This window comes from Macaca mulatta, chromosome 14 (genome assembly GCF_049350105.2).
Source record: "Macaca mulatta isolate MMU2019108-1 chromosome 14, T2T-MMU8v2.0, whole genome shotgun sequence".
In the NCBI taxonomy this organism is placed as follows: Eukaryota; Metazoa; Chordata; class Mammalia; order Primates; family Cercopithecidae; genus Macaca; species Macaca mulatta.
The window spans coordinates 13,086,642-13,105,439 of record NC_133419.1 but is presented as its reverse complement, the minus strand read 5'-3'; the positions used below and the strand labels follow the sequence as shown (position 1 = coordinate 13,105,439).

The 18,798-nt window shown below is 49.7% G+C and overlaps 1 protein-coding gene, 1 long non-coding RNA gene and 1 other non-coding gene across 20 annotated transcripts in view; 1 reads left to right on the top strand and 2 right to left on the bottom strand.

The window, feature by feature from the left end:
- The first annotated feature begins 2,394 nt into the window (after window positions 1–2,394).
- CD6 (CD6 molecule) overlaps window positions 2,395–18,798 on the top strand; it is a 49,989-nt gene continuing 33,585 nt past the window's right edge. For 12 of the 18 annotated variants that reach the window (XM_077962769.1, XM_028833378.2, XM_077962767.1 and 9 more), the window contains exon 1: window positions 2,395–2,667. In XM_077962769.1, coding sequence (XP_077818895.1) covers window positions 2,619–2,667 — 49 coding nt within the window. In that variant the 5' untranslated portion in view covers window positions 2,395–2,618. Of the gene's footprint in view, window positions 2,668–8,498; window positions 8,617–12,199; window positions 12,256–18,798 lie in introns of those variants that run through there. The other 6 variants (XM_077962760.1, XM_077962759.1, XM_077962758.1 and 3 more) reach the window with 2 other exon arrangements.
- On the bottom strand, window positions 2,478–9,073 carry LOC144334197 (uncharacterized). The gene is made up of 3 exons (XR_013403755.1): window positions 8,594–9,073; window positions 6,406–6,507; window positions 2,478–5,375 (listed from the first exon to the last, which is right to left on the bottom strand). It is a non-coding gene; the product is annotated as an uncharacterized LOC144334197 (long non-coding RNA).
- Window positions 16,201–16,305, bottom strand: LOC114672490 (U6 spliceosomal RNA). Its single transcript, XR_003722903.2, has one exon. It is a non-coding gene; the product is annotated as a U6 spliceosomal RNA (small nuclear RNA).

The window sequence follows — 18,798 nt, the reverse complement described above, 5'->3', positions numbered from 1 at the left end:
TGGTGAGGGGCATTCAGGGTTGACATTTTTCTCCCACTCAGAGTCCATGCTGAGTTGGGCAAGCTCTGTGTCAGCTCGCTTTAAGGAATTTTTCTCTCCGAGTTCTTCACTGTGGATGTTGTATTTCAGTGACCTTTGTTTAAGGCAGAGATTTTGGATTTTGTTGTTCACTCGATTTTGTTTTTCAGCTTTAACTTTTGTCCATGTTCATAAGACTGAAGCTCTTGGTCAACTGGATCAACAGATACTTCTCTGCTGGCTGTGATCTCTTTGGATTTTTGTTGTATTTATTTATTTATGTATTTTAATTTTTTTTTTTTTTTTTGAGACGGAGTCTCGCTCTGTAGCCCAGACTGGAGTGCAGTGGCTCGATCTCAGCTCACTGCAAGCTCCACTTCCGGGGTTCACACCATTCTCCTGCCTCAGCCTCCCAAGTAGCTGGGACTACAGGAACCTGCCACCATGCCTGGCTAATTTTTGGTATTTTTAGTAGAGATGGGAATTTCACTGTGTTAGCCAGGATGGTCTCGATCTCCTGACCTCGTGATCCGCCTGCCTCGGCCTCCCAATGTACTGGGATTACAGGCGTGAGCCACCGCGACCAGCCCTGTTGTCTTTATATATTAACATATACAGGGTCTCACTCTGTTGCCCAAGCTGGAGTGCAGCAGCACAATCTTGGCTCATTGCAGCCTTGACCTCCTGGGCTCAAGCGATCCTCCCACCTCAGCATCCTAAGTAGCTGAGACCACAGGTGTGCACCACCACACCTGGCTAATGTTTTGCACCTTTTGCAGAGAGAGGGTTTCACCATGTTGCCCAGACTTATTGTCGTTTTTGATCTCTGATGATTTTCTTCATTTCTCACCACCTCAGCTACACATTTTAAAAGATGGTTTACAATATTTTTGTGGTGTTTTGTATTACAGGAATTCTTCAGCATCTGCTGTCTACCATATTGTCAGAAATGGAGTCTAGCTATCCTTCCCGGCCCCATTTCAAACGGGTTTCTCTTAGGACCAGGAGACCTCACATTATGTGTGTCCTACCCTGGCCTGTGGTTTGGTCACGTGTGTGTGAACTCCATGCTCCTTGAGGGCAGGAATATGGTTTCCTCTCTTTCGCTTCCACAGAGTCCTGTCCAGAGTTCTGCACACCAAATCTCTGTAAATGAATGGAATTGCATCTGGGAGCTTGAGGCACCCATGCAAACCTGTGCTGTCAGTGACTTCCACCAGAGGGCAGTGGCAGCAGGTGCCAGCACTGGGGCAGGACTGGGCGGGGTCTAACTCTGGGGGCACCTGGCTCCCCGTGGCTCCAATACTTGCCACATCAAATGCATACACCCACCTTTAGGACCGAACCCAATGGAGGAGGACCCCTCCCCATTCCACATGTTGGAGAAATGAAGACAAGCAAGGATGCAGGAAGTGGAGGGCCAGGAGAAGTGGACCTGGGATGGGACCAACTGGGGCAGGGCCAGGATTTGGAACCAAACCTCTTCTGCATTTGACCACTTCCAGGGTCCTGCTTGGACAACCGAATTATCTATTCCTTTTTTCATTCAAGAAACATTTATTCGCCTCCTACCATATGCTCCACAGGGAGTACCGTGGTGAATTAAACACACTTGGTCCCTGCCTTCTTCCTATAGCGTCAGTCTGCTGCACTGCAATGGGGCAACTTGGGGTTTCTCAGCAGCCCTGGGCTTCCTTCCTCTAGCCCTTCACTCCTGCTGTTCCTTCTGGCCCAGGGGCCTCCCACCATTGCTGCTTATCAAAAGCCTGCTCAGCCTTGTAGACCCAGCTCCCATGCCTGACTCCCACAGAGGCATGCCCAGTCTGGTACCTGGAGATGGGAGAGCTGGCCCCACTGTGCCATCTGAGGGGGCGGCTCCCACAGGGCCTTGGCACCCTTCCCTGTAGAAGGACTTGTGGGATGGTCATCTCTCAGGCCCTTCCCAATTTATGTTTCTCTGAGGGGAGACTTAGGCTCTTATCTCCAAAAGTGCATTAAGACCACACCCTCCTTCCCAACCTCCATCGCCTCTAAAGTTAAGATAAAACTCAGGATTTAATCCATGAGAGCCAAATCATGCAGACCGGGACAGGCAATGCCAGGACCCAGAATGACAGGGTCATTCCCTCCCTCTTCCAATAGGTACTGATTGAGCAGCTACTACATTATCAATTTTTTCTTCTGGGCCACCAGAAATGAGGCATGGCCCCTCCACTTGCCTTCTTAGAATACCCTCGGGGAAGTGTGTCTGCATGGATGTGTGTGCATGCTTGTGTCTGGCTCCGTGACTCTTGGGGTGCAGCCTGGATGGGTGGGCTCCCAGCACCGGCAGCTGGGGCTCTCCCCACCAGCCCCTGTAACAGCAGCCCAGCTTCCTGCAGACCAAAACCACAAGCAGAACAGGGAGGCGTGAGACACTCACAGGTTGGGTTTGATCGCATGCGTGTCGGAGGGGAGAGAGCAGAAAGACACAGGAACAGGAACAGCGAAGGGCAGAGCAGACCTGCGCCAGGGGCGCACAACGGCCGTGTCCACCTCCCGGCCCCAAAATGGTGCTTCCCACAGGCAGCCGCGTGTAGCAGCCAGAGACAGCTCCAGACATGTGGCTCTTCTTCGGGATCGCTGGATTGCTGACAGCAGCCCTCTCAGGTAGGCCCCCTTCCCTCATCTCCTGCCACTAGTGCTGGAGGAGCCAGATCCAGCCCTCTCAGTCCCCTTTCTGGTTGTTTGCCTGTGGTCACCTTTCTGGGATCTTTTAGCCAAGACTATACTCAGGTACCAGGGAGCTCCAGCATCTGGGGCTGGGATAGGACACAGGAGCCCCTCAAGGGGATGGGGCTGTGCCTGGGCAAGGCGCCCATCATGAGAAGCCTCCTGGAGTGACAGAATGTGGGAAGCATACTTTGTGCCTTACCAACAGGTCCCCAGGGTGTGAGGAGGGAGGTGCCCCTCCCACCCTTAAGCTCAGGAACTCCCCCATTTCCTATGTCTTGCCAACTCTTAAGAAGGAACCATTCACCTTCCAGAGAGGCAGGACCATTGACGGTGGTACTTTCCATGCTGAAGCTGAGGCTTGGGGTCCAGCAGGCTTAGGCCAATCACAGGACAGCACCCCCAAAACAGGACTCAGGGAAGCCAGGGAGAGTTCCGGACAGCCAGGCGCTGATGGCTTCGGCACAACCAGTTGGGGTCGTCTAGGGCATAAGTGAGCATGAAGGCCACCCCCACGTCTCAAGCTGTCCCCAAGTGACAAGGCACCTGGCCACCCGGGCCAGGGAATCAGATGACCAGAAGGTTTGGGGCACTGGACTGTGCTCCCCAGATACTTGCTGGCCCCTGTTGAATGCAGGGTCCAAGCTGGCCGGAGCTGGGCAGGGGCCTGGAGATACAAGAGGTCCTGACCCCATTGAGCTCTCACATTTTGGGGTTTGGGAGACCGGCGTGGAAACAGAATTCTGGGCCAGGGGAATCTGGGTCCACCCTGCAGCCGGGGAGCCAGATGCTTTCATTTTGTGATGGGGGAGACCCAGGAAGACCCAGTCAGGAGGGGGCATCGAGCTGGCTTGGAGGACTGGGTATATGTTGGGAGACTCTGGGCAGGGGGTGCCCTCCTCTCTGCCTTGATCTCCTCTCCCTTGCCTTGATCTCCTGTGTTCCAAGCCCGTGGCCTCATACTGGTTCAGGCAAAGCCATTCAGCTCTAGGAGCTGGAGTTTGTGTGCCTTCGGCTCTGTGCGTGTAGCTTTGCCCTGCTAACTCTACCAGGACTTTCCAGAGCAGCAGCTCCGGAATTTCGGCTGCCTTCTGCCCCTGAGCTGAAACAGACTATCCGAAAGCGGCCCCCTTTCCTCTTCCCCATGAAGCCCAGCCACAGGCTCCAGAGTAAAGTCGGGTGGGTCCAAAAGATCTTCCCTGACCCAGGGCTTCAGACCAGCTCCTTCTCAGCTTCCCAGTGGGAATGAGGGCCAGGGGCTGAGCTAGGCATTGGTGCCCTTGGCGTCCGAGCCGTGGCAGCTGGCCCAGCAGCCAGCCAGGAGAACTGGCTTTGAATGGTGCCCACAGGAAAGGCGGGAACCCAGAGACCCGGGCAGAGCTCAGGGAGGTCAAGCAAAGTAGTCCTGGAGCCTCCAAGCTCCTTCGTTCAGTGTGTCCCGCCCTGGCAGCTCTCGCCCGACTTGCTCCTTCCCAGTATTGTCATCCACTTTATGTTTTTGAAACTGTGTTGATATTTACTTGACTCACTTGTTGTTATCAATGCAAGCTCAGTTTTGAAAGGAAACTTTACATCACTGTTATAAGTGGAAAATCAGTATCACTTGCCATAGGTGAAAGGTAAAGAGAAACATAAAAACAAATGGTGGCAAAACCCAATTTCTATTACGCTTTAGCAAAAAGTGAAAAGATCGTGAAGACCCAGAGCTCGTCCTCTCTGTGAAAGGGGTGACGAGGGAGGGGAGAGGAGATGGCCTCCTGGCTCTAGTAGCTATTTTCTTCTTGACTTTGCAGAAGGACTGAAAACTCCGTGGGCAGGGAATAATTTCCTCACTCTGTGATTTCAGAGCATTAAACGCGGCTTCTGTAAACTCTCCCGAGGGTTGCTAGAGGTGTATGTCCTACTGCTGAAAAATATGGCCTCTCCAGGCAGGAGGAAGACGGCACCTTCAAGCAGCCCCCTTGTCTCTCTCCAGGGCTGATGCAAGGGACACTGAGCTGCTGCACCCCAGGCCTGCCTCAGCTTTTCTTCCTCTGTGTCTGGCTCAGCAGGCCCAAACCCTAGCAGAACCCAACCTCAGAGGGCAAGGTTGACCCACATCTGCTTGTGGGGAGTTTGTGTTCGGCCTAACATATTGGGGAAAGGAGACTAGGACCTCCAAGGAGAAAAAGAAGGAGAAAGAAAAATGATGGCAAAGAGGGAGGAAAGGGAGCTGGGAGAATGAAGTGCGTATGGAAGTTCCAGGCCTTTACCCCAAGAACTATTTTGGGGTGGGGCTCCCTGGCTCTGCCCTGGGACCACAGGCAGGTGGAATCCTGCCCTCCTTTGCACTGGCAGACCTGGCTGAGGACTTGCTGTGCTCGGGCAGATCTCCCCTCTCCTTCTTCTTCTTCTTTTTCTTTTCTTTTCTTTTTTTTGACAGAGTCTTGCTCTGTTGCCAGGCTGGAGTGCAGTGACCCGATCTCGGGCTACTGCAACCTCCGCCTCCCGAGTTCAAGTGATTCTCCTGCCTCAGCATCTGGAGTAGCTGGGATGGCAGGCACGCGCCACCATGCCCAGCTAATTTTTGTATTTTTAGTAGAGGACTTTACCATGTTGGCCAGGATAGTCTCAATTTCACGACCTCGTGAGCCGCCCACCTCAGCCTCCCAAAGTGCTGGGATTACAAGCGTGAGCCACCGTGCCCAGCCTCCTTCTTCCCTTTCTAACCCTAGCAGGAGGCCCTATCTTCTGGGCCCCTGCCCAGGCGGCCCGGGTTCTGGGCCTGGACTTGGTTTGTGTTGTTGGTTTCTGTTGCTTAGAGATGCAAGCCTCCAGTTCTCTGCCTCAGTTTCCTAATCAGACAACTCAGGATGAAGGAACAGAGAGAATGAATTAGAAGCCCTTGACAGGGGAGGTTGGGGTGGCATCATGAGACCCCAGGTTCTGCCCTGGTCCTGCCTCTAATTCACCATGTGACTGTGCTGCTTTTCTTCGCCAGCGTGTTTTCTCATCAGTGGAAGGGGGATGCTTTGTTCAGACAATCTACAAGAAAGCTTTTGGCCAGATCTGACACTATGACGCAGTAACAAAGACCCAGGCCTTTCCCGCCAGGGCAGTGCTGAGCTCCGTGACTCTAACTCCATCTGCGCTCTGGCTGGCGAGGTCCTCGAGGGCTGTTTGTGGCTACTTTTAAATAAAATAGTAATTCTTTAATTAACAATTTTTTAAGAACTTTTTTCTTAACTTGTGAGTTCAACATACTAATCATATTTTATTTTATAAGCCCTGTTATTTTGATCAATGATTTTCAATGGGCCTTTAATATTTGAGCAAATGAAGTTGAACAGACCTAACATCCTTAAATAATAAATGCCCTCACAAACGTAGCTAATCAAACTCCCTTAGTTCTGTGCTGTTCCATAGGGTAGCCGCTACAATCACGCATTTAAAATGTGAGAGTCCAAAATGAGATGTGTGAAGTGTAAAATATACAACAGGTTTTGAAGATGAGTTTCAAGAAAGAATGTAAAATATTTCAACAAATTTTATGTGATTTATATGTCGAAATGATAATATTTTTGATATGATGGGCTAAATGAATTTTATTATCACAATTAAGTTTACATATTTCTTTTTACTTTTTAAAAATGGGGTTCCTGGTCTGTTGTGGTAATTCACGCCTATAATCCCAGCACTTTGGGAGGCCAAGGCAGGAAGATCACTTGAACCCAGGAGCTCAAGACCAGCTGGGGAAACATGACAAAACCCTGTATTTCCAAAAAACACAAAAATTAGCTTGGGAGTGGTGGTGCAAGCCTGTAGTCCCAGCTACTCGGGAGGCTGAGGTGGGAGGATGGTTTGAGCCCGGGAGTTTGAGGCTACAATGAGCCATTACTGTGCCACTGCACTCCAGTCTGGTCGATGAAGGAGACCCTGTCTCAATAAAAAAAGCAGGGGGAGGGTTGTCCTGGAATATTTAAAATTACATACGTTACTTGCATTATATTTATATTGGATAGCACTGCCTTTGATATTCTAAACCACATTTACAAATATAATGAATTCCATATTTTATAGAGCAAGAAACAAAATGTTCCCAAGAATTTTAGAAAAAGCTTTCAGAACTAAAAAGCTAGCATAAGTGAAGTGAATATTAAGTTATTTTTTAAATTTGTATAGATATGGGGGTAGAAGTGCAGTTTTGTTACATGGCTATATTACGTAGTGGTGAAGTCTGGGATTGGAGTGTACCCAGCACTGGAATATGGTACATTGTACCCAATAAGTAATTTTAATTCCTCACTCCCCTCCCACCCTCCCACCTTTTGGAGACTCTGATGTCTGTCACTCCATTCTGTACGTCCGTGAGTACACGTTGTTTGGCTCCTACTTATAAGTGAGAACGTGGTGTTTGACTTTCTGTTTCTGAGTTATTAAAGCGAATATCAACTTCTCTTAAATATTCTAATGTTTACAGACATTGTCAAATTCTTTTAAATTTTCTGCTTCAAAATTGAACCGAAGTCAATTACCTGCTCACATTCCTGAGGAACTCAGTGGCCAAATGTTTTTAAATATCACAAATATAGGATTTTATACAACTCACGGAACTTGACCCAACTTACATTTAACACCAATGGACACATACTAAGAGTGTTTGTTTATTTAATCATCTCTATTTTCTAAATTCTAATCTTCCTGGGTTTAAAAGCCACTTACTAAGGAGAAAACAATGGCGCCATTGCAGGTAACTTGGGTTACGCCAAGCAGGTTGAAGTTTTCCATCTCAGTGGACTGAGCTGAGGTCGGCGTTTTTGTTGTTTTGCCAAAACATAAGATACGGTTCACCTGTGTTGCTGATGGATGCGCTTCTGCCCTTTTTGATAGTCCGTGCCCTCCAACTGGGCTGGCTTCTTGACCTATGACCTCTGAATCCAAGTTATACAAACCTAATCCCCTACATCTGCCCTGCATCTGGCCTTATCGCTTGATTGGACTGAATTAAACACACGTTTACTTTTCTATGCTGACCTCTTTTCACATTCTTCCTGCCTGGCAACACTTCATCTCATAGATACATAAATAATGTATGACAGGCTTCTGCGTCTTTCTCCCAGCTTAGCTTGGCTCTCTGGCCACAGGTCAATGACTGATGAGGACAGTTAGCGTGGCCTTCACTGTATTGGGGCCATGGAACGGGGTAGCTCCTAGGGTGCTGAAGCTCGGACTTTACAGAGGGATCTAGAATGAGTGAGAAACACTGCCCACGGCCCTCCTCATTCAGACCACATGAAGGCCTTATTTATTATATTTATAGAACATTCAAGAATTAAATTTGGCCCCCAGCTGTTAGATTCTGAGTTAAGGAATCAGCCTTCTCTCTGGGGCAAAGAGGAATAAACAGGTGGCCCCAACTGTCCTTTGGGACAGGAGCTTGAAGGATAAACCTCCCAGGTGTGTGGCCACCCTCTACTTGCCTGGACCACACATGGGACACCACGAGCTTTAACATCCATGCCATGTGCTCAGGCCTGCCCTGAGCAGACCCTGGTGGGGCTGGGATCCCCAGGCTGCATCTACTGCCTCAGCCACCATGGCCTCCAGGCCCTCCATCCTGTCCTCAGCACTGGCCCCTCTCCAGACTCATGGTAAGTTATCCAGAGTAGCTCTTCCCAGAGCACTTTATTCTAGTCCACCTTCCCAGTGTTGTGTTGGCCAACGCATCATCCACCGGGCAATTTGCTTAACGTAATTTCCTTCTTTTTTTTTTTTTTTTTTTGAGATAGAGTCTCGCTCTGTTGACCAGGCTGGAGTACAGTGATGCGATCTCAGCTCACTGCAACCTCCACTTCCCAGGTTCAAGTGATTCTACTGCTTCAGCCTCTTGAGTAGCTGGGACTACAGGTGCGTGCCACCACACCCAGCTAATTTTTTGTATTTTTAATAGAGATAGGGTTTCACCATGTTAGCCAGGATGGTCTCAATCTCCTGACCTCATGATCCGCCTGTCTCAGCTTCCCAAAGTGCTGGATTACAGGTGTGAGCCACTGCACCCATTTCTTTTCCCTTTCTTCCTTCTCTTCTATTTTCTTTTCTTTCTCTTTCTTTCTTTCTTTTTGATGGGGTCTCACTCTGTTGCTGAGGGTGGAGTGCAGTGTCAAGACCATAGCTCACTGCAGCTTCAAACTCTTGGGTTCAAGGGATCCTCCCACCTCAGCCTCCCAAATAGCTGGGATTACAGGCGCCTGACACCATGCCTGGCTACTCTTTCTTAATTGATGTTTTAAAATGTAAATACATTTATTTTGAGAAGAAACTTTGTATCACTCCCTTAAATGGAAAGCCATTCATTGTAAATCACGATCATGATGATCATTTTGAAAATAAACATAATGGAAATAAAACCATGTCATTAAATGCTAGCCAGATGCATTTGCTGCTTTCCCAAAAAGGGAGGGTTGTAGATGTCAGAGAGACTTTAGCGACTAACCCCATGGGAGATTTCCTCCTCCAAGTCTGTAATTAGAAAGGCTGACAGGCAAATAAAGAACATGCGTAACTTCCTCACCATGCAGGATAGTGGTAGATAATGCCAAGTCAATCACTAAATCATTTTGCATAGTTTCATGTATGTGCCCTGTGCTTTGGAAACACTGATCCAGAGAAAGGACAAAGAGGGTGGGCACTGTGTCCCCTGATAAGACCGAGCCTGGGGACGCTGACTGCTCAGCAGCCTGGGGGACATGAGACCCCCATATCTGGGGCTCCCCAGCACCCTGGGAAGTCCCTGGATTTTCCCAGTGAGCCTTGAGGTTGCGGGGCACCCAAGCTCATGTCCCTTGATTCAGCTCTGGGAAACTGGGCTCCTGCAGCCTGGGGAGGAGAAGGAACCTTGAGGAGGAGTAAGGTGGGTGTGGACTTTGAGAACTAGCTCTGGTCCTAACTTGCTGGGGAATCTTGGGCAAGTTCCTTCCTTTCTCTGGCCCTAGTTTCCTTCCTGGAAAACTGGGTAAACTGCACACTAAGGACCCAGCCTAAACATGCTTGTACTTTATGTATGTTCCTTGAGGCTTTACAGGTTATGGAGCAGGGCACCTGGCTATATGGAGCAGAGATCCAGCCACTAGACACTTCGCCCTAGGAAGGGCACAGTATCAACCCCAGCCGGCATCCTGTCCTATAGAATCATGGACTCTGGAGCCAGGCAGACGTGGGTTCTGAATTCCATCTCTGCATGGCCCCAGGGTGGTTTCTTTGCCTGCATGCTAGAGATAAAAATCTCCAGCTCACCAAAGTGTACAAGTTAACGTAGATGATGTATCTGAAAATAGCCGAACAAAATGCAGGGCTCAGAAATGTTAGCTTATAAATGCTCTACAGCAAGACCAAAGATAATCCCTTGCCTATGTGAATACAGGACTTGGCGGTTAACATAGTGCTGTTTGCACAATGAGCTCTGTCACCCACATGGCGACCTCATTTTATAGATGAGGAAACTGAGGTTTAGCGAGGCTAAGAGACTTGTCGGGACTTGAGCTTGGGTCTCCCAGCCAGCAGGCCGGTGCTTTTTCCATTGTGTGGGAGTTGCCTGGCTTGTGTCTAGCCAGCTGCCCTGTGGGCTCTATTCTAGTATAGGGTTTCTTCCTTAGATGCCAACTCCTAGCCTTGCAGCCTCACCACTGAGTCTAGGAACAGCCCTGAAGGACCTCTGAGGTCCTAGGGCCCCCTGGAAGTCTTAGCAACAGATGGGATCAAGAGGGAGGGCTGCCTCCCTCATCATGGCATGCCCTCATGGGGTTTGCCTGGGGGTTGCCATGCACCTCGGGGCCAGGAGGAAGGCAAAATTAAAGAGGAACCATGAGCCAGGGGAGAGCTTGCTAGGCAGGAGCCTCCATATTTTGTTTCGTTTTCTTTTTTTTTTTCTTTTTGAGACGGATTCTCGCTCTGTTACCCAAGCTGGAGTGCAATGGCATGATCCTGGCTCACTGCAACCTCCACCTCCCAGGTTCAAGCGATTCTCCTGCCTCAGCCTCCCAAGTAAGGGGACTACAGGCACCCACCACCATGCCCAGCTAATTTTTTGTATTTTTAGTAGATACAGGGTTTCACCATTTTGGCCAGGCTGGTCTCGAACTCCTAACCTCAGGTGATCCACCCACCCGCCTTAGCCTTCCAGAGTGCTTGGATTACAGGCGTGAGCCACTGAGCCCGGCCCAGGCTCCATATTTTCTTATTCACTCAGTATCTGCTGAGTACCAGGCCCTGTGCTGGCACTGCCATGGGACATGAAGGTTTGCCCTTGAACAGTTTATAGTGTCGTGGTAAGACACACCAGCACCAACCTGGGATAGGTGTGGCAACAGGTGCAATCCAGTGACAGCTGCAACCACCACCCATTACCGGGGACTTAATGTTCTCCAAGCACCAGCTATGCGTATGCTGTTCCACCCTGACAACATGAGGACAATCACCCCTTTTTTATGGGTGGGGAAACTGAGGTTCGGAAAGTTATGTATTTTGTCCCAGGCTGGTGGCTAATGTTGAATTGAAATCCATGTCATGATATGTCACCACTGTGGAAGTTGGCTGATGGGTACCCAGGATTTCTCTTTGCTATTTTGGCAACTTCTTGTGAGTCCATAGTTTGAAAATAAGAAGTTAAGGGGGAATAAAGGATTTCAGCCCTTTTTGGTGGCTCACACCTGTAATCCCAGCATGTTGGGAGGCCAAAGTGGGAGGATCACTTGAGTCCAAGAGTTCCAGACCAGCCTAGGCGACACAGTGTGACCCCCATGTTTACAAAAAATTAAAAAGTTAGCCGGGTGTGAGATTCATGCCTGTAGTTCCAGCTACTCGGGAGGCTGAGGCAGAGAATCGCTTGAGCCCAGGAGGGTGAGGCTGCAGTGAACCATGATCTCACCACTGCACTCCAGCCTGGACAACAGAGTAAGACCTTGTCTCAAAAAAAAAAAAAAGTATTTCAGAAAAAAGCCATTTGAAGGCCGGGCGCAGTGGCTCAAGCCTGTAACCCCTAACACTTTGGGAGGTCAAGGAGGGCGGGTCACTTGAGGTCAGGAGTCCGAGACCAGCCTGGCCAACATGGTGAAACCCCGTCTCTAGTTAAGAAATACAAAAATTACCCAGGTGTGGTTGGGGGGATGTGGGGCACCTGTAATCCCAGCTAATTGGAAGGCTGAGGGAAGAGAATTGCTTGAACCTGGGAGGCAGAGGTTACAGTGAACCAAGATTGCACCACTGCACTTCAGCCTGGGCAACAGAGACTCTGTTTCAAATAATTAATTAACTTAATTAAAAGAAAGAGAGACCCATTTGAGCAGAAACCTGGAGGTGGGACAGCCTGTGAGGGGCTGGCTGAGGGGAGGTGCTGACGAGCCAGCCCTGCTGGTCCTGTTGGTCACGTTGGGTGGGCAGGACCGAAATTCCCAAAGGAGCTGAGGTCCACGCTCTTTTCTGCCTCCTGACCCAGACTGGTGTGCCATGAGGATTCCATGAGCGCCAAGCACGGGGACCGGCCCATGGAAGGTGAGCCATAAAATGTACATTTACAAGTGTTAGGCAGGCAGTACGAGGATCACGTCCTCCGGTGTAGCACTCTGCAAATATGTAAACCTGCCTTCCCCTCGTCACAGCCCTAGGAGGTATGCGCTACTGTTTAATACTTCCATTTTACTGAGTAAGGGGCAGGCTCAGAGAGAGAGACTGACTCTTCCTAGATCGCACCACTAATAGATGACAGATACTTGCTTTGACCTCATGACTCCAAACTCAGTGCTTTTTCCCAGCCCGGGAATTGGGTAGGGTTTGGGCCGGGGACCCCTCCCCACCTCAAGACCCCTGCAGGAAAGGTCCGCCCTTCCCCCAGGGACTTTTCACCTCACCCACCAAGAGCTGGGCTGTCCTGGAACTATGTGGAGCCTGAGCTCTCCTCCTTCGGGCTGAGTGGCCATGCCCAGCCTTCGTTTCCCGGCTGTAAAGCAGGGCTAATGGGAGCTCAGGGCTGTGTGGGGCTCTCTAGATGCTGGCGGTGACATGCTTGGAGAAATGCCAGGCTCCTTAGGGTGTTAGGAGAGAGCTGTGGCCGCCGCTGCTACTCCAACTGGGGCCGGGGAGGCGCTCTCAGGGACAACAGAGGGAGGCAGAGGGAAGCCCAGCTTCCCACCCTCCATTTTGTAGGCTCCTGCAGCCCGACCGCCTTCTGCCTGAAAATGGCAGCTGAGAGAGGCCAGGAGGCAGGAGGCAGGAGGCAGGGCTGAGGAGGAAGCTCCGGGGCTGGGTCTCTGGTCCCAGGGAGATGCTGAGAGATAGGGAGATGGCCCTATCATAGGAATGTGGTCCCGTTTTCACTTGTATGGGAGGGTCTCCCATGTGGGTCTTCACCGTGTGCTGGGGGTGGGGGCACACTCAAAAGTCCGTCCAATAAGTGTCCAGGCCACCCCCAGTCTCCATGAAGACCCTGAGCTGGGCTGAGGTCTCCAGGAGGTGCCAGCAGATGCCCGGGGGGACGGGGGGGGGGCGTCCGTGCCTGGGGCCGGGGACTAGGGTCTTGTGGGGACATGGGCTGTAAGAATGACGAGGGGTGTCGGGGCTAGGGGCTTCTTGGGGTGTCTCGGGAGTCCCATCTGAGGCCCCACTTCTGACTTGGAGTCATGTGCTGAGCGCTGTGGCAGAGAGAACGCAGAGATGAAGTCACTGTGTCCTCAGAGTCAGATGCAAAGCCAAGCATGACTTTGTTCATTCTACAGAAGGGCAGACGGACGCCCAGAGAGCTTAAGTAATGCCGCCAGTTGCTGACAGAGCTGGGAGCAGAGCCACTTCCGGTCACTGGGGTTTGGAGGGAGGATCAGTAGCCTTTTTGCTAGGGTGTTCACCTCTTTCAGGAGGGGTGCCCGGGAGCAGCCGGGGGCGGAGACAGCTGAGGAAGCCCCCCAGGCCTGGAGGAGGCCCGTTCCCCACTCCGCCTGGTGTGCTCTCATTTTCCCTCCCTCCCTCCCTCCTTCAGCCAAACTAAAAGATGCACAGTTGCCAAGTGGATTCAGCTCCTTGAAGAAATGTGTTGCTTTGCCAGGATGGGATTCTAGAAATATCATGACAGTGTCTGAGCTGGAAGAAACCCCAGCGAGCTGCCAGCCATCTCCTATTTGTCAGAGGAGGAAAGCGAGGTGCGAAGTGGGGAACGACATGCCCCAGGGTCTTGGAGCAGGGCTGAGAAGCCCAGGCCACAGGCCTTCTTCCCAGGGCCTCTTCCCACACTGCCCGCCCAGCAGGGCCTGGCGGGGCCTGTGTGAACCAGGCACAGGCTTAACTCCCCACCCCCACCCCTAGAGAGATTGCAGGGGACTGCTATGGCCCAGTGTGGCCTGACGTGGTCTGACAGGAACACAGGTGACCCTGGGCAGTGAGGAGCTGGCTTCATGCAGCTACTCTGCCCAGCCCCTCCAGTGGCTCCTCCAGTCCTCAGGCTCTGCCTTCTCTTTGTTTTTTTACTTAACTGTTTTTTTTTTTGTTTTTTTTGTTTTTTTTTTGAGACAGAGTCTCACTCTTGTTGCCCAGGCTGTAGTGCAGTGGTGTGATCTCGGCTCACTGCAACCTCCACCTCCCGGGTTCAAGCGGTTCTCGTGCCTCAGCCTCCCGAGTAGCTGGGATTACAGTCCTGCGCCACCACACCCAGCTAGTTTTTGTATTTTTAGTGGAGACGGGGTTTCACCATGTTGGTCAGGCTGGTCTTGAATTCCTGACCTCAAGTGATCCTCCCGCCTCAGCCTCCCAAAGTGCTGGGATTACAGACGTGAGCCACTGCACCTGGCCGGTTTTTTCACTTAACGTTTAATTTCAGCCTAATTTCAGGCTTACTGAGAAGCTGCAAGAACAATACAAAGAATTTCCACATGCTCTTTCCCCAGACTCTCCAACTGCTAACAATTTTCCACATTTGCTTTATTATTTCCTTTCAATGTGTCTGTTTTTCTATTGCTTTCCCCACAAACTGAGAGAAATTGTAATGTCCCCTTCTCCTAGATACCCCCATGTGTGTTGTTTTTTTTTCTTTTTTGCATACAGACATTTTCTTACATAACCACAGTACATTTATCAAAACTAGGCAATTACTATTGATACAATTCTATTGGATAATCGACAGAATTTATTCAGATTTTGCCAGTGGTTCCAACAATATCTTCTAAGACAAAAGAAAATTTTGTTCAATATGCTGCGTTTAATTCTCATCTCTTTATTCTCCTTGAATCTGGAATGATTTCTCAGATTTTCTTTCTCTTTCATGACATTGATTTTTTGAAGCATAGAAGCAGTTATGCTGTAAAACGGCCCTTATCTGGATCGTCTGATGGTTCTTCGTGGTTCGATTTAAGTCGTGCCTCTTTGGCAGGAATATCACAGAAGCAAGTTTTGTCCTTCCCAGTGAATCATATCAGGAGGCACGTGGGCTTGCCCTGTCCCCTCTCTGGTGGTCTAACTTGCTTGGCTAACGTGTTGTCTGCTAGATTTCTCTGCTGTAAAGATAATTTACCCCTTTGTATTCAACATGCATCTTGTGGGTAGATTCTTTGAGAATATGTAAATATCTTGATCTTCCTCAAACCTTTGCCCGCTAGTTGTAACATTATTATTGATTTTTGCCGGAATCAGTTATTATAAGGATAGTCACCCGGTGGTGATGTTATAATTCCACTATTCCTTCTGCATTAATAGTTGCTGACTTGGTTCTCTTTGCTGCCTCAGTGGGAGGGAGGCAGGTGGCTCAGTGCATGGCAGGCTAGTGCTAATGAGGCCAAGGTTTGAGCTCCCCTTCCACTGAGCCTCTGGTGGCTGCTGTCTTGCCCCACCTCGGATATTGGAGTCTGGGTCAGCACCTCTCCACCTTAGAGCCGGTTCTCCCTCCATCTTTACAATTTTGCCATTCATTTGTTGAACTACATTATGTTTTGGGCACCTTTTTTCAACCACTGAGGATATGGGACAAAGTCCCAGTGTTCAAGAAGTTTCTATTCTAATGGGAAAAATAGACCAGTAAAGTAAACACATTTTAAAAATAGGGTCATTTCAGAGAGGGCTATGTGCACCAAGGGCAATCAGGCAAAGTAAGGGGACTGAGAGCGGTTGCAGTGGAGACCCAGGCAGAGCCTCAGAGGGGATATAGACCTGAGTGATGAGATGAGCTGGGAATGCTGAGATCAGGGAGAGGACATTCCCAGCAGGGAGAGGAGCAGGGGCCGAGGCCCTGAGGCAGGAATGAGATTGATTTCAGACGGATGGAGGAGTGAAGGAGATGGAGTTGGAGAGGCTAGCAGGGCTTGAGGGCATAGATCATAGAGTTTGGAATTAATCCAAGGGCAATGGGAGCTCATCAGAGAGTTTTAGGTGTAGAAGGATGTGATTTAATTTGCCCTATATGCATATACCATTACTTAACAATTCTTTACATCAACTCCTTTTTTTATTCTTTTTTTAAACAAAGATATGCAATGCTTCATGAATTCGCGTGTCATACCTGTACAGGGATCACGCCAATCTTTTCTGTACCATTCCAGTTTCAGTAAATGTACTGCCGAAGCTTACACCCACTCCTTTTTTTCCTTTTTCTTTTTCTTTTTTTTTGAGACTGAGTTTCACTCTTGTTGCTCGGGCTGGAGTGCAATGGTGCCATCTTGGCTCACTGCAACCTCTGCCTCCTGGGTTCAAGTGATTCTCCTGCCTCAGCCTCCCAAGTAGCTGGGACTACAGGCAGGCTTGTACTACCTGTAGGCAGGCATGACTCCCACCATGCTTGGCGAATTATTGTATTTTTAGTAGAGACAGGGTTTTACCATGTTAGCCAGGCTGGTCTCAAACTCCTGACCTCAAGTGATCCGTCCGCCTCAGCCTCCCAAAGTGCTGGGATTACAGGTGTGGGCCACCACACCCGGCCACCCACTCCTTTTTTAAACCTAAGTTTATCTGAACTTAGAAATCTTCTATCACTACCACGTATCTCAAACCAGTACTACTTAAGTAAATACAATATATCTATATAAACAAAGAAAACTCTGAAAACATAAGTGTCATTAAATAGCCTGCTGCCCAAGCCTGAGCTGTCTCTCCATTCATTACCAAGCGTCAGATGGCCAGGCTCAGTGGCTGATGCCTGTCCTGTCAGCACTTTGGGAGGCCAAGGCAGGCAGGTTGCTTGAGCCCAGGAGTTCAAGAACATCCTGGGCAACACCGCAAGGCCCCATTTCTGCAAAAATAAAATTTTAAAAAAAGTGCTAGGTATTAAAGACTGAGTAGCGCCACAATGAGACTTTCTCCTTAAGGCAGACAGGGCAGAACAATTGGAAAAGGAATAATTTGTTTACTGCGTGATTCAATTCCATTTAATCTTATATCTTAAATTGTCTTTCTGACTCAGACCTGATTTGAGAAGCATTTTGCTAACTGGTGGAAGGATTTGATAGGCCCAGCCCACCCATTTAACCATGGAGAAACTGAGGCCTTGGAACAGTCCTTAAGCAAGGACTTACCCAAGGTCCTGATAAGGGCTGCCCTCCATTCTACTCACCCTCAGTATCACTCCCACCCAATGCTAGCTGAAAATTCAGATGTGATGTAAACATTAGTCATCCTTATTGTAAAAACGGTGTAACAACCACATTAGAAGGAATGCAAAGAGAGAGAAGTCTCAGCCAGCACCTTCACACAACACGGCTGTTCGTTCTTGAAGGAGGAAGTTTTTGAGTCTGTGGAGCGTCACGGGCCTTCAGTCTCACCAGCAGGAAGGTGGGTGTGCTGATGGGCGCCGGGCTGGTGTTGATCCACACTTGGCAGGTGGCTCTGAGACCAGCCTCGACTCCAGGCTCCACCACTTCCGCCATGACCTTGGGCAAGTTCCCAAACCTCTCTGAGGTAAAATGGGTGTGGCCATGTCACTCTTCAGCTTTTGCGCTCTAGGTAGATGCTAAAGCCTTCCCTGAAGATCTCTATGGAACTTTTCATCACCCGCGTCTGTGGGGGCTGCCTCAGCCCTAACCATGTCAACATAACGTTGAAATTCAGTTCCGAGAAACCCTTGTGGGTTTGTAGACTCTACGGCATCTGGAAGTGAAAGAGGGACACATCTCTCCCTCTTACGGGTTCCTTACGGTACCCCGCTCTCAACACCCCTAATCCAGAATGCCCTAGAAGCTCTTCTCAGCTCCCAGCTCCTGCCCTGGAGGCAGCTTTTGTTGCAGGTTCACCTGTGGTTTAGTTTCCTAGAATTGCAACAAACTGAGTGGCCAGAGCAACAGAAATGTATTGTCTCTGCCAGGCACGGTGGCGCACACCTGTAATCCCTGCACTTTGGGAGGCTGAGGCGGGCAGATCACCTGAGGTCAGGAGTTCAAGACTAGCCTGGCCAACATGGTGAAACCCTGTCTCTACTAAAAATACAAAAATTAGTCGGGTGAGGTGGCAAGTGCCTGTAATCCCTACTCAGGAGCCTCAGGCAGGAGAATCGCTTGAACCTGGGAGGCAGAGGTTGCAGTGAGCCGAGATGGTGCCACTGCACTCCAGCCTGGGCAACAGAGCGAGACTCTGTCTCAAAAACAGACAAACAAACAAAAAACAGAAATGTATTGTCTCACAGTTCTGGAGGCTCAAAGTCCAAGATCAAGGAGTCAGTGGGACTGGTTCCGTCTGAGGGCTGGGAGAGGGGAGCTGTTCTCTTCTGAGCTTCTGGTGGCTTGCTGGCAATCCTGGGCATTTCTTGACTTGTAGAAACATCATCCCAATCTCCGCCTTATCTTAAAATGGCATCCTCCTTTTGCGCATGTGCCTGTGTCCAAATGGCCCCCCTCTGTGAGGACAACAGTCATATTGAATTGGGGCCTGCCCTGATGGCCTCATGCTAACTTGATCACCTCTATAAAGACCCTATTTCCAAATAAGGTCACATTCTGGGGTACTGGAAATTAGGACTGTTTTAAGAAGAGGGGAACAATTCAGCTACTCATAGCAATGTATGTAGTGTGTGTATGGCGTGTGTGTGTACACGTATGCATGTGTGTGGTGTGTGTGTGTGGTGGCGGGTAATGG